Source organism: Lutra lutra, chromosome X (assembly GCF_902655055.1).
Source record: "Lutra lutra chromosome X, mLutLut1.2, whole genome shotgun sequence".
Lineage (NCBI taxonomy): Eukaryota > Metazoa > Chordata > Mammalia > Carnivora > Mustelidae > Lutra > Lutra lutra.
The window spans coordinates 99,294,167-99,306,257 of NC_062296.1; the positions used below are offsets into that span (position 1 = coordinate 99,294,167).

At 62.0% G+C, this 12,091-nt stretch overlaps 1 protein-coding gene across 1 annotated transcript; it reads right to left on the reverse strand.

Annotated features, from left to right (window-relative positions):
• Positions 1–382: 382 nt before the first annotated feature.
• Positions 383–11,285, reverse strand: SHOX (short stature homeobox). Its single transcript, XM_047716083.1, is given in 6 exon segments — positions 383–1,650; positions 3,127–3,215; positions 3,321–3,378; positions 7,277–7,357; positions 7,359–7,485; positions 10,849–11,285. Coding segments are annotated over 6 exon segments (885 nt in total). The 5' UTR covers positions 11,133–11,285; the 3' UTR covers positions 383–1,404.
• Between the last annotated feature and the right edge of the window lie 806 nt (positions 11,286–12,091).

The following is a 12,091-nucleotide window of genomic DNA, read 5'->3' on the forward strand; positions in this document are numbered from 1 at the left end:
GGTGCGTCGCTGGGGACTCTAATGCTTTGGTTCTGTCCTGTCAAGCGTGCTTCCCACCGCATACCAGCTTCTAAAATAATTCGCTATTTGGTGCTTTCTCAGTCCTGGGGACAGGGCAAGGAGGGAGGGGAGGGACGCCGGGAGAAGGAAGACATCGAACCTGGAACAGACTAACCCCTACAAAACGTGATCTCCAAAGTCACCGCCCTAAGGGCCTGTCTCAGCCCCTTCTCTTCCCAGAAACGGCTCTGCCGCGGGCCTCACGTCCTGGCCTTCCCCCCACCCCCCCGTGCTTTATCACACTCCGCACACCTCCCCTCCTCCAGATTCCGAGCACCACCCGCCCCCTGTCATCTTGGCGATGGGCCCCCCAGTCGGCCAGGCCCGCAGCACACAGGAGGCGGTAATGCCCTCGCAGTTCCAAAGCTGACAGGGTCAAGAGTGCACGGCTATTTTTTTTTTTTTAAATCTATAACATTTACAGTATTGCACTTTTACTGCACTTAATTGCATTTGACTAAAGTTAACGCTGCCTCAGTATTATACCTAAAAACCACGCGCCCCTGCGTCTCTAGGCGAGTCATTTGCATCTGAATTCGGTAAAACAGCCCAAGGGTGGGGACAAAGTGAATTCCGGAATCAAATACTGGAAAAGTTATAAAGTCGCCTGGTCTATGGCAGAAGAAGGAATCCTACACTCGGGGCTCGGGGACCAGCCGTGCGCATGAAAACCGGCAATGGAGGTCCCCCCAAGTACGGACACCAGTGGGAGATTCACGTCTCCCCCACCCTCTCCCCACCTTGTCCCGAGGAGGTCGGTGGGCAGACGCGTTTCGTTATTGCTGCAGAGCACGGGGTCCCTAGCCTGGCAGGCGCAAGTCCACGTTGCAATCCAGACCGGTCCTTCCCCTCCTCCTCTCCTCGGATGAAGACTTGGTGGCAGCGCGTTAAACTGTTGGCAACCGAGAACTGGCGTCTTCCGCGGAGACCAGTCCCAGATCTTTGCGTGGAGTCAACTCGATGGTCTTCCCAAGGTGGGTAGGAGGCGCATGCACAGGGTAGGGGCGCCAGCAGCAGAGGAGGACGCGCGGGGCTCCCCGGGGCTCAGGGTCCCAGGACGCACAGACCGCGCGGCCGAGGGCTGGGTTGGCTGCTCTGACCTTCACCTGCTCTCTTCCGCACAGTCTCGGCGAGGGTCTGGCGGGGTCGTGAGGTCCCGGAAGGCCCCCGCCCTGGGCCAGTGGTGGGCCCCCGGGCTGCCCCAGGCAGGGAGGCCGCTGCGCGAGGGCCCGCGCCCTCGCTCCGGGGCTTCCGTGCGGCCGTCCGGGGGCGCGGAGGGTCGAGTGCAGGACACAGCGCGGGCGGGGTCGTGGGGCCGGGGCTGGGCGCGGGGCTGGCGGCGGGTCAGAGCCCCAAGGCCTCGGCGTGCTTACGCGCCTTGAGCCGCAGGTCGGCGATGCTGGAGTTCTTGCTGTTGCTTTTGGCCGCGGCGGCCACTACAGCGGCGGCCGAGGCGGACTCGGCCAGCGACGCGAGGGGCAGCCCGAAGGGCGGCGGCGGGAACATCAGGTAGGGCGCGTGCGCCGCCAGGTGCGGGTGTAGGTGCGGGTGCGCGTGCGCCACGCCTTCCAGCTGCAACTGCGCCTGGACCTGCGGGGCAGACCGGGCAGTTAGGCCGGCTGCGGACCGGCCTTTCCCGCCCCGAAGGGCCCTAGGGAGCCCCCTCCCTGCACCCGGGAACCATCCCCCAGCCAGGGGAGTCAGACTGTCCTCTGGACACGCGCGAACGCGGGGGCCACTGGCTGCTCTGCGCGGGGAGATCTGGAGGATCTCAGCATCTTGGGCACCCGCCCGCCCCTGGGGCGCCCACACCCTTGTCCTCGCCGGCATCCCCTCCTCGCGAGAGCCTCAACGTCTCTGAACCTGTGAGGTGTCCCTGAGCCGGGCTCTCGACCCCCGTCACACACCCTCCCGGGTCGTCCTTCAAACCCATGAGGAGCACGACCGACCGACTGTCCATGTTCCAACGGCCTAATTCTGGCGGGACCCCATGGCTGACCCCAAGTCCGGGAGCAGTTCTGTGATGCGGGGAGGCCGCCCCGCCCCGGGGGAAGGAGTGCAGCAGGGGCGGAAGACGGCGCGGAGGGGGCTGCCGAGGCCAGACGCGAGGGACCCCACGCATGCCCTGGAGTCCTTCCCGCTTTGGGCACCTGGAGTCGGAGAGCCCTGGGCTCCAGCACCCGCTCTAAGTCTCAGGTGTCTAGTGATAACGCCCTCCACCACCCACTCTCTAGCTGACCCGCAGGGGCCCCCAGCAAACACCGATCCAAATTTAAACCCAGCCTGGTTCTTGGAGCAAAACAGCTCCGTGGGGGGTGGGGGAGGGGTTGAGGGGGTGGGGAGTGGCCACGCCTCCACTCCTCTCAGAGCACCCCTGCTCCCCCCAGCGTAAGTGCTCCACACCCCCCAACGTTGGATCGCCAAGGGGCGCACCCCAGGGTCGTGCGCTGGGGAAAGGCAGGGAGCGCGCGTGGGCTCTATGCTGTCACCCTGAGGGTGGGCGCCTGCCCCGCGCAGCTTCCACCATCCACCAGTAGCTGGTCCCAAGCCGAACGCAGCCCCGGGGCCTCGGACACCCTAGCCACTCCTGTCCAGGGAGAAGAGCTCTTGCCCGCGGGGATCCCCAGACCCTGAGCCCCAGGAGCCCAGCTGGGAGGTGGGGAGCCAGGCTCGGCTACAGCCTGGGCCCAGACAGCCCCCCTCGAGGCCATGGGGGAGGCAAGTTGGGGTTTGGTACACACACAGGACCTCACACCCAAGTGCGAGCAACCCCGCCCCTCCACCCCCAAGCAGGAAGCCTGGGTGGGTGGGATTTTTTTTTTTTTTAATTTTTTCACTCCATTTTTGTAAAATCGTGTTTGGGTTTCTACCCTGGCCCTCCAAAGGTGAGCCTTGGAGTTTTACAGCGTGATTTTAATACGTGCCAACGGGTCTATAAATGCCGCCTTGTAAAGGCGGCAGCCTTTCTTCCGCGGGGGCGGGAGCAGCCTGGGGAGGCAGGACGCCAGGGAGGCGGGGAGGTGGCGGGGCCCCGCGCGCGGCTCAGAAGGAAGAAAAACGGGCTACCTGTTGGAAAGGCATTCGCAGGGCGCCCATGTTGACGTAGGGCGCCACCCTGCAGGCGTCCAGGTGGCTGGCGGTGCCCAGGATAACGCCTGCAAGAGAAGAAAGGAGCCATGAAGACCACCGGGGTCTTGTGCGCGCCCAGGAGGCCTCTGCACGCGCTCCCCATGTCCACCGCCAGCCTGGGCACCACCCACCTTTATGCATCTGGTTCTCCTGCTTGCGGCACTTGGCTCTTCGGTTCTGGAACCAGACCTGGGGACAGAGCAGACACACGCGCCCAGCCCCGTGAGCCCGACGGCCTCTGAAGCTGGGGCTTCTCGCCGGCACCGGGGTAGACGAGGCGCGGGGTGGGGGGGGGTGCACGCAGGTCCCACGCAGACGGGGCGCAGAGGCCCGGTGCCGCTCAGGGCGCAATAGAGCCCTCTCCTGCGCCCTCTCCTCCCCAACCCGGCCCTCTCTGTACCGGTAGACCTACAGCTGAGCGTTCCCAAACTCCCTTCTGAGCCCGGCCTGATCCCCAAGGCCAGGAGCCTCAACATCCACATGCAGTAAGGCGTGCGTGCTGCCACAGCCGGCAGATTCAAGAACTTTCCATGATGGGGGGGCATTCCCTCCTCCACTCTGCCAGCCCCTGGGAGAGCCTGACCTTCTCCCTGGCAGACCTTAGCCACCAAGGAAGGGGGTGCACGGCCTGACAAGTAGCTTCAAAGGCATCCCCTCCCCCAAACTGGAGACACCCAGAGTCCAGAAACTTCCATGTTCTCCTTGGAAGCCAGGAAGGTCCCGTTTAATATTAAGGAGTCATGAAGGTGCTGGATCCATAAAATGGGGGCATCCCCATAATTTCCGGCACCAGCTTCTCTAAAAAACAAACAAACAAAAAACACACAAAACACCTAACTCTTGGAGAAAGGATATTAGTGGGATCCTCCAGTGCAGCTAGACGCACAGGTGTGCTGTCAAAATTTGGGCGCACAGGGCCCCCCAAAAAGCTTCCTCCTCCGTCTGGCGCTCAAGAGCTCCCCCTCTCCTCCAGACAGCTCAGGTCCTTGAGCACAGGGTCCCTCCGGCTGTGCCTGATGAAATCTGGAGGCCCCTCCCTCCATATTCTCAGCCACTGAGTTTTTCCTAAGGCTTTCCCCTCCGGAAGCTTTCTCACCGCTCTCACTGACCCTCATGGCCGCGATGGCGGTCAGTGACCACGCAGGATAATTAGCACCAAGAAACCCTTCCCTCGGGCCACTCTGCTGGGTAGGTTGGCCCCGGGTGCCCTGAGCTCCCACGGCTGCAAGCACAGAGTGTGGCTGCTTCCCGACCCCCACTGCCCGAGGGCAGGATCCTCTGTACACCCGGAAGATTAGAAACCTTAACTTTGCCTCTCCAGACCCTTAAGAGGAGGGTTTTTATCCAGGGCTGGGCTATCGCCCACCCACCCTTGAGAACTGGCTTTCCAGAAGCTCATGCCGACAGGCTACAGGGAGCTCGGAAAACTTTCAGCACGTTCCCATGAAAAGTTATCCCCACACTGTCACCCTTGCTCCGCACCCCAAGGTCCACAAACCTTTCCTCGCATCTGCAAAGCCTGCGCTGACATTCCTCCTCTCCCCACCCCCACAAGGAGCCTCCGCATCAGACTCTCCCCCGCCCAAGAGCACCCCTGATCGCACTGGACCCCTTGGGACCCGGCCGCGACCCCGCCCTCTCCTCGGGGCATTCAGGAGACCGAGGCCGGGCAAGTTCTGCACCCTGTGCGGGCACTTTTCAAAAACAGAATCGTCTGTAAATCCGGAAAGCGAAGCTAGCTTTCCTCCCCGCGCGGGTAGTGAGGGGTGGGGGGCTTTGGGGGGGAGGAGGGTGCGATTATGAAGAAAAGTGATGCATTAGCCCGCTCACGCGAAGCGATAATAAATCAGTCTTGGGGTGATTCACGATCAATTCCAATTAGTCCTGAATATGCTAAGTAAAGTACAGTACACTGGTTTAGGGCTTATATCTTCATTAAGGGCTAGTCACTGATTTCTTTCACAAATGGTGTAATCTGATTTCTTTTTGATTTCCATTACAGACAGTGAATAATGACATTTAATTTAGCTCTGCGCCATAAACCCGAAGATATTTGTTGTAATTAAATTACCTCCTGCCCCTCACTGTGGTCTCATAACTTTCCATTATAACCCTGACAGCTGTGGGATACGAGGTGCCACAGCGACACTAAAAATAAAAGGTTAATAAGGACCAGCTTCCATAGGATCCCCAATTTATTTACAGCAAATTTCCACACTAAATTGAAACTCTATCCTTTAACAACCCGGGACAGGCTGTACCGAAAAGGATTACCGAACACTTCGGAGACGGGAATCAAGCCCGAGTCCCATCTTGGCCCCCTGCGCTCGCCGCTACACCCCCCCCCCCCCCCAGACCTCTGGGCCGTCTGCGGGATGACCCATTCGTTTTCACTAATTGATTTTTATGAGCCCGTCTGCCTCCCCTTCATCCTGCGACGCTTTTCCCCGTGGCCACCAGAAAATGATTCCTTCTGTTCGATCCCTGTGTTTGTTTTATGATTATTTACAGTCCGTTAAATTTAATGCACCTCTGCACTGATCTCCACGCACGTCGCCCCCCCCCTCCCCTCGCCCCCCCTTGATGTTTTAAGGGCTTTCCTCAAGGTCCGCAAAGCACCCAAGAACCATTTCCTGCCACTCCGTCCCTCGTGCTAAGGTGTTGTTCGGTAATAGACTACTGAAAGAAATAGTGGACAATTAAATTAGAAGTAATTTATTTTTATAGAAACAGTACATCAAGGCCTGGGAGATATTACAGAACCCAGGCCGAGAGACACCAGGAAGATGACATAAAAGTTGATGTCCCCTTCAGCGAAAGTTTAATCTTTTCATTAATTTATACAGGGCAGCGTCATCTATCTTCCCCGAGAAGGGTGGCCGGTGGGAAAAGACACCCTGAGCGGCAGCGAGGGCCGCCTCTCTTTGCCGGGGATGGCCACAGAGGTCCCAACGGCCTGGACCCTCGGGAGTCCAGACCTACTCTGCGCCGGCACATGGGTCCCGTCTTGTAGGGAGGCTCTGTGTCTGCCGGCTCTGGGGACCAGAGCTGGAAATGGCTGCGGGATACTACATCTCAACTAAGAAAGCCTATTATTGACGGCAGCCACATGGGAAGCTGCAAGGGGGGCTCAATCCCCCAAAAAAAAAAAAATTTTTTTTTTCAAAATTAAAGATTCTGTAACACAGTATCTGCAAAACACGTTTGTGTTTTCATTTTGCAAGTCATCGCGGGGGGCGGGGTGGACGTGGTGTTGGGCTGTGGTGTTGGGCTGTGGTGTTGGGCTGTGTTGGTCTTGTAAGAAACGGGAAAATGGGGCTTTCAGGGCTCTGTGCTGTTCACGCGGACCCCTCCCCGCTTGGCCATATTAATTCCGTTTATTTAAAATCGGTCCCCAGAGCCCTGAGAGGTTGACCCGCTTTCCCTGGCTCTCCCTGGCGCTGCTGTCCTGCTCAGAGCCTTGAAGAAGGACGGCCGGGGAGCTCCAGGCCGGACCTCCCAGGTGGGGTCTGCGTTACCCAAGGAGGAAGCGAGTTGGAGGCGAGTCTCTGCCACCCTCCCCCATAAATGCATTAATCAATTTAACTTAACGTTGCTAATGCCCGGGAAGGGCTTGCCAGACCGTCCCCTCCGTCCCCTCCGCGCACGTGCTGGGCACGCCCAGGGCCCCCGCAGACAGCGGCTCGGCAGATGGGACATCCTGAATTCAAGCGCCCGCGCCCCCTGCCCCGCGCACCCCACGCCCGGGCTAATCCGGCCCCGCGCGGGCAGCCGCCGAGCTGAGCTCATCAACATGCCCCGTGCGCGCGACTCCCCCTACCTCGCCCCTCGCCTCCCCTCCCTGGAGCGGGAGGGAGGGGGGCCTCGGGCCTCGGAAGGGAGGAGGAGGGGAACAGGAACAGTGGAGAGAGGTGAAGAGACATCCCGATGTCCGACCACCACCTTGACGTGCAGGGGCCTCGCCCTTCGCAGGAACCGTGCGACCCGCCGGCGAGGGCCGCCGGAGAAAGGCCTGCAGCCCGGGCGGAGTCGGCGAGCCCCGGGGCCCGGCGAGGCCCGGATGGCGGGCTGGGCCGCGCGCTCCTACCTGCACACGCGCCTCCGAGAGCCCCAGGCGCTGGCTGAGCTCCTCGCGCATAAAGGCGTCGGGGTAGTGGGTCTCGTCGAAAGAGCCGCTCCAGCTCGTTGAGCTGCTCCAGCGTGAAGTTGGTGCGGCTGCGCCGCTGCTTCAGCTTCGTCTGGCCGTCCTCGTCCTCGGACTTCACGTCCTCGCGCTTCTCCTTGCACTCGTAATACCTGCGGGCGGGCCGAGCGCACGGGGGCTGAGCGCGCACGGCTCCCCCGCGCGCCCTGCCGGTCCCGCGGGCCGCGCGCGGGAGGAGGAGGCCGGCGACGCAGGCTTCTGCGCCACGCGGCTGAAACCCAAGTGTGGCGAGCGGAGGACGGGGGCCCCAGCCACTAAGGCCCCCCGACCGCGGGGCAGCGTCAGGTCGATAAAGCGGACTGGAGGGGAACGAGGGCAACGCACGCTCTTTGCTTACAACTCGGGCTGGGCGGGCGCGGGGTTTCTGGCCCTCATCTCGCCACGTTTCTTTAATTTTGCCACTTTGCCTCTTGACACGCTGACATAGCCTGACCTCCTCTCTCTCTCTCCCCCTGCCTCTCGGGACTGGGGTGTTAGTATTATTTTAAGTCAAAGAAGTTTGGGCAGAATGGCCCGAGTGTGGGTCCCGCGAAGGGTGCGAGGCAGGCCCGGGCCAGCCTGCATTGCAGGCCCGGAAACCCCGCTGCCCCTGGGTTGCTGGGCCGCAGGGACACGGGCCGTGCCAGGCGGGTCGGAGCCTCCCTCCCCGAGGCTGTGAGCTCTGCGCGCGAGGCCCGTACCCTGGTCTCTTTTCAGAGCGTGAGACCAAAACTCCTACCCTATGCACAGTGTGGGGTCGGGTGGGTGCATGGGAGAGCAGAGTCCTCCTGCTGGACCTCTCTCACTCTCCTCTGCTTCACATATATGCACACGCGGTGACAACAACACCCCCCAGGACCCCAACAGTGGTACTTTCTTAGTCCCAAAAAACGATGTTAGCATCTGTACTTGCTGGGGGAGGCGACCTGGGGGCTCGAGCATCCGGTAAGAAGGTCAGCATTTCGATTCCTACTCAGAGGCCTCTCCTTCCCTCTTCTAGGAAACGCAGGGCCTCCCCAAGTTCAGAAATGTAAAAATAAAAGGCAGTCCTCCCAACCTATGGCTGACAGGCGGGTGCTGGGCCGCCTGTGTCTCTGGGGGCTTTCTCTCCAGCGGAACTTGATGGACACAGGCCGAGAGCATCTCGGTGCCCTAAACAGACGTCCCGGGTGTCAAGAAGAGGCTGGCTTTTGGCAGAATCTGCCCGCACAGCCCCCGCTTCTGAAGCAGAGAAGGCCGCTCCATTTCCCCTGCCCGGAACTTACCAAGAGGGAAAGACCGAAAGCTGGCTGTGGCGAGACGGGCATCCTGCTACCCTCCTTCCCCAACCAGGATCCGGGAGCTGGACAGGCAGAAGCCCGTCCTGGGTCTGCCTCTCCATCAAGACTCCTGACCGCTAGGCTCTTGACCCCAACCTGGATTTTTAAATCCCTTTCCGCCTCCTGAAAGCATCGCGTTGCCAGAAGCACCCTGTTCTTTCCCAGTCACAAATCCTGTCCTAGAGGTGGCCCCCCACTCTTCCTTGCTCCCTGTCTCTGAAGTCTGACCCCAGGGACTGATCCCAGCTGACAGGCTGGCCTTCAAAGTCCTTAAGAACCGGCGACACAGACTCCCGTGCTCGGGAAGGTGGGACCCGCGGTGCAGGAGCCCAAGACCTCCAGGTTTCTTCTGGAACCCCAAGATCTCCCAGACTTTCATCTCACTCCCGTTTTACAAATGCACCTGGGGTGAGCCCTGCCAGGGGTCTGTGCACCCAGCCCAGGGGGAATGGTACAGCTGGGAGGAAAGAAACTCCCTTCTTGCTTCCTCTTCTTGAAAGGCCCTGACTGTACTCACTCTCTTTCCGAGGCCCCCTTTTCTGGGGTCCGCTGCCTCGGTAATTAGGGTGAAAGGAGGCCGGGGGGATGAGGAGGCTCCCGACCTCTAGGAAGGATGAGGGGGAACCGGGCGGGAGCCACGGAGATCAGCCCTGGGTGCTATCAGCCTCTCACGTCCCGTGTAGGCCCGGAGTCTCGCCCAGGCGACAGCTGTGTCTTGATTAAAGCAAACTCTGTGAATGATAGAGTGAGGGGTGACCGGCAGTGCCCGGGGGTGGGGGAACCCTGAGGTAAGGCAGCTCAGGCCCAGGCCACCTGGGTGGCCAGAGGTCAGGGGCTGATCTGTAAGACTCTGCCAGCGTGCTGCTTCCACAGGTCAAGGCCTCGTAAAGACATCTGGGTCATCGGCACCGTTTCAAGGCCATGGCCTAGGACTCTGCCCCTCGGAGACCCCAAGTATAGGGTCCCCAAGAGCAGGAGGCATGGGCTTCCTGGGTCAGGGGAGCTGTCTGTCCCCGGGAGGTCTAGTTGTAGCAGGATCAGCACACTGACAACGTGTGGAACAGGGCCTGCGGAGGCGAATGGCCGGGCTCTGTATTTCCTCTTGTAATGAAAAAGAGACATTCCACCAGATCAAAACTGTGTCCCCCACCCCCACCCAAGAAATCCAGCCCATTTTATGCCTCTGATTGACCGCGGCTGGTTGCCCTGTTTGCTCTGAAACCCCGGGGTTGGGAGTACCCCTACCCAGCTCGGAGAGCCCCCATAAACCTTCCCTATCCCCCGAGTCAGCAGCAGGGCGAACCAAGGCGACGTTATCCGGAGAAGCAGAAAGGAAGGAGGCCCAGGACTTGCGGTCGGTCCGCACCAGAGCCGGCTGCGCTCTGACAGCCTGGGGTCCGGCAGCCGCCCGCGCACCGCACCCCCCCCCCCAACTGCCCGGGGCCTTCACTTCGCGTCCATACCCTGGCCACCTGCGGGCGCGGGAGTGGTTTTAATTTAGAGGTCCGCGTCAGCTCAGATCAAGCCTCGAGGCTCAAGGGGAAAGTTTTCCCTAAGAGGAAACAGCGCGGAGAGGGTTCACCAGGCGGGAGAGGCGACTGCGGGCGTTCGCCCGGGGACCACCGGCCCGCGCGTCCTTAACGCCTGCCCCTTTGAAATGCTCGGGACGCCAGGAGGCGGTGGGCGCTGGGAGAGATGCGCGTGGATCTCTCCTCGTGCGCGCTGGGGAGCAGCCTCCAGGAAGACTGGCCGGCCGACAGGCACGCACCCAGCGGCCCCTACAGCGGACCGCTGCTTTCAAGCTCACCCGCCCGATGGACCCCAACCTGGGGAAGTTCCCGCGGCGACGCCCGGCGCCTAGGGCGGGGAGAAGCCGGTCCTCAGCAGCACTTGTCCCCAGCCCCTGCCCATCCTCGGCTTCCCTCTCCTCCCGTCCTGTGTCCGCCTTTTCCTTTCTTTCTTACGCAAAGACTGGCGGCGGCGGGTTGTCGGGGCCTTTCCGTCCGAGCGTGGCTGTGAATTCAGAGTTTGGGGCGGAATTCTGAGCGAGCCGCGGCGCCCGGGGCCTCCCCGCGCGCGGAGCGAGGGGCAGGCGGGCGGGTTCGGTGGCGAAGAGACGCCGTCCCCGGGAGGGCCCCGGAGCGGCGTCCGGCGAGCTTACCTTCCGCAGCCCTCCCCGCGCCGAACTCTTTCAGCTTGTCCTTGTCGTTGTCCACGTGGTCCTTAAACAGATGCACCGAACAGTGGCCACTGCCCTCCGTAATGTCCTGGAGGCTGGATTCCGAGCTCCCCAGCTCCCGGGAGCGCGCCAGTCCGCTCTCCAAAACTTCCCTGTACGTGATCGAATCCTTCTTGCCGCCGCCGCCGCCGCCCCCGCCGCCGCTGCTCTCCTTGCTTTTCTGGTCAAAAGATTTGGATACAAAAGCCGTGAGTTCCTCCATGGCTGGCGCGGGGCTGCGGGGGGTCCGCGGGGGCTCGGCGGCGCTGGCTGGGAGCGGGGGCGGAGGTCCGCACGCCTCCCGCGCGGAGAGGACGTCGGTGCGAGGTAGATGCCCTCCCGCTGTTATTTATGCCTTTCAATTTGAGATCTCACTATTTATACAAGGCCGCGTCCGCCCAACCCCCCGCGCTCCTGGCTTCAGCAATTACGGCCCCGGCTCGGCGGCGGGCGCACGCAGAGACGCTATCTCTCCCCCACCTCCAGTCCGGGCAATTGGCGTTCTTTCATTTCATCACTGTTTGGCGTCTGTGCACCTTGGTGTGGAGAGGTAAAGATCCAATTTTTGGAAGGCAGAGGGGGAGAGAGCGCGCGCGCGCGAGCGGGCGCCGGGCGGCGGAGCCCCACACAGGTACCCGCATTCCCTCATGCCTGGAGGAAACCGAACTCGAGGAGCTTATCGATGCTGAGGAGGTCCTCGCGGCCGGCACTGCCTGGAGCCCAGCAGGCCCGAGCCGGGAACCGGTCCCCGCAGGACGCGTCCCGCGCGCCGCACTACGGAGAGACGCCGAGGGGACCCCGGGCGCCGGGACGCGCGATCCACAGACGAGAATCGGCTGCGACTCGGAGATGCGGTTGGATGACGGGCAGGACCCGCCGGCGCGGCCCGCGGAACGACCGGTTGGCAGCCGGTGCGCACGGTGGCACCGGTAAACGGCTCGAGGACCCCGAAAAGGGGGAGGCAACGGGGCTCGCGTCTACCCGAGCGTGGACCGCTGAACCTCGGCGGCGGGGGCGGCGAAAAGCGGCTCACAGACCTCGGAGGAGTCCGGCGCCGCGGAGGCCGGGGACTGGGAGGCCGCGTGCGCCCGGAGCGCGCGGGGGTCCGGACTCGGAGACAGCCGCGGCTGGCGGGGAGACCTGGTTTGTAAGCGGCGGTCCTTCGGGCACGCGTTAGCGTCC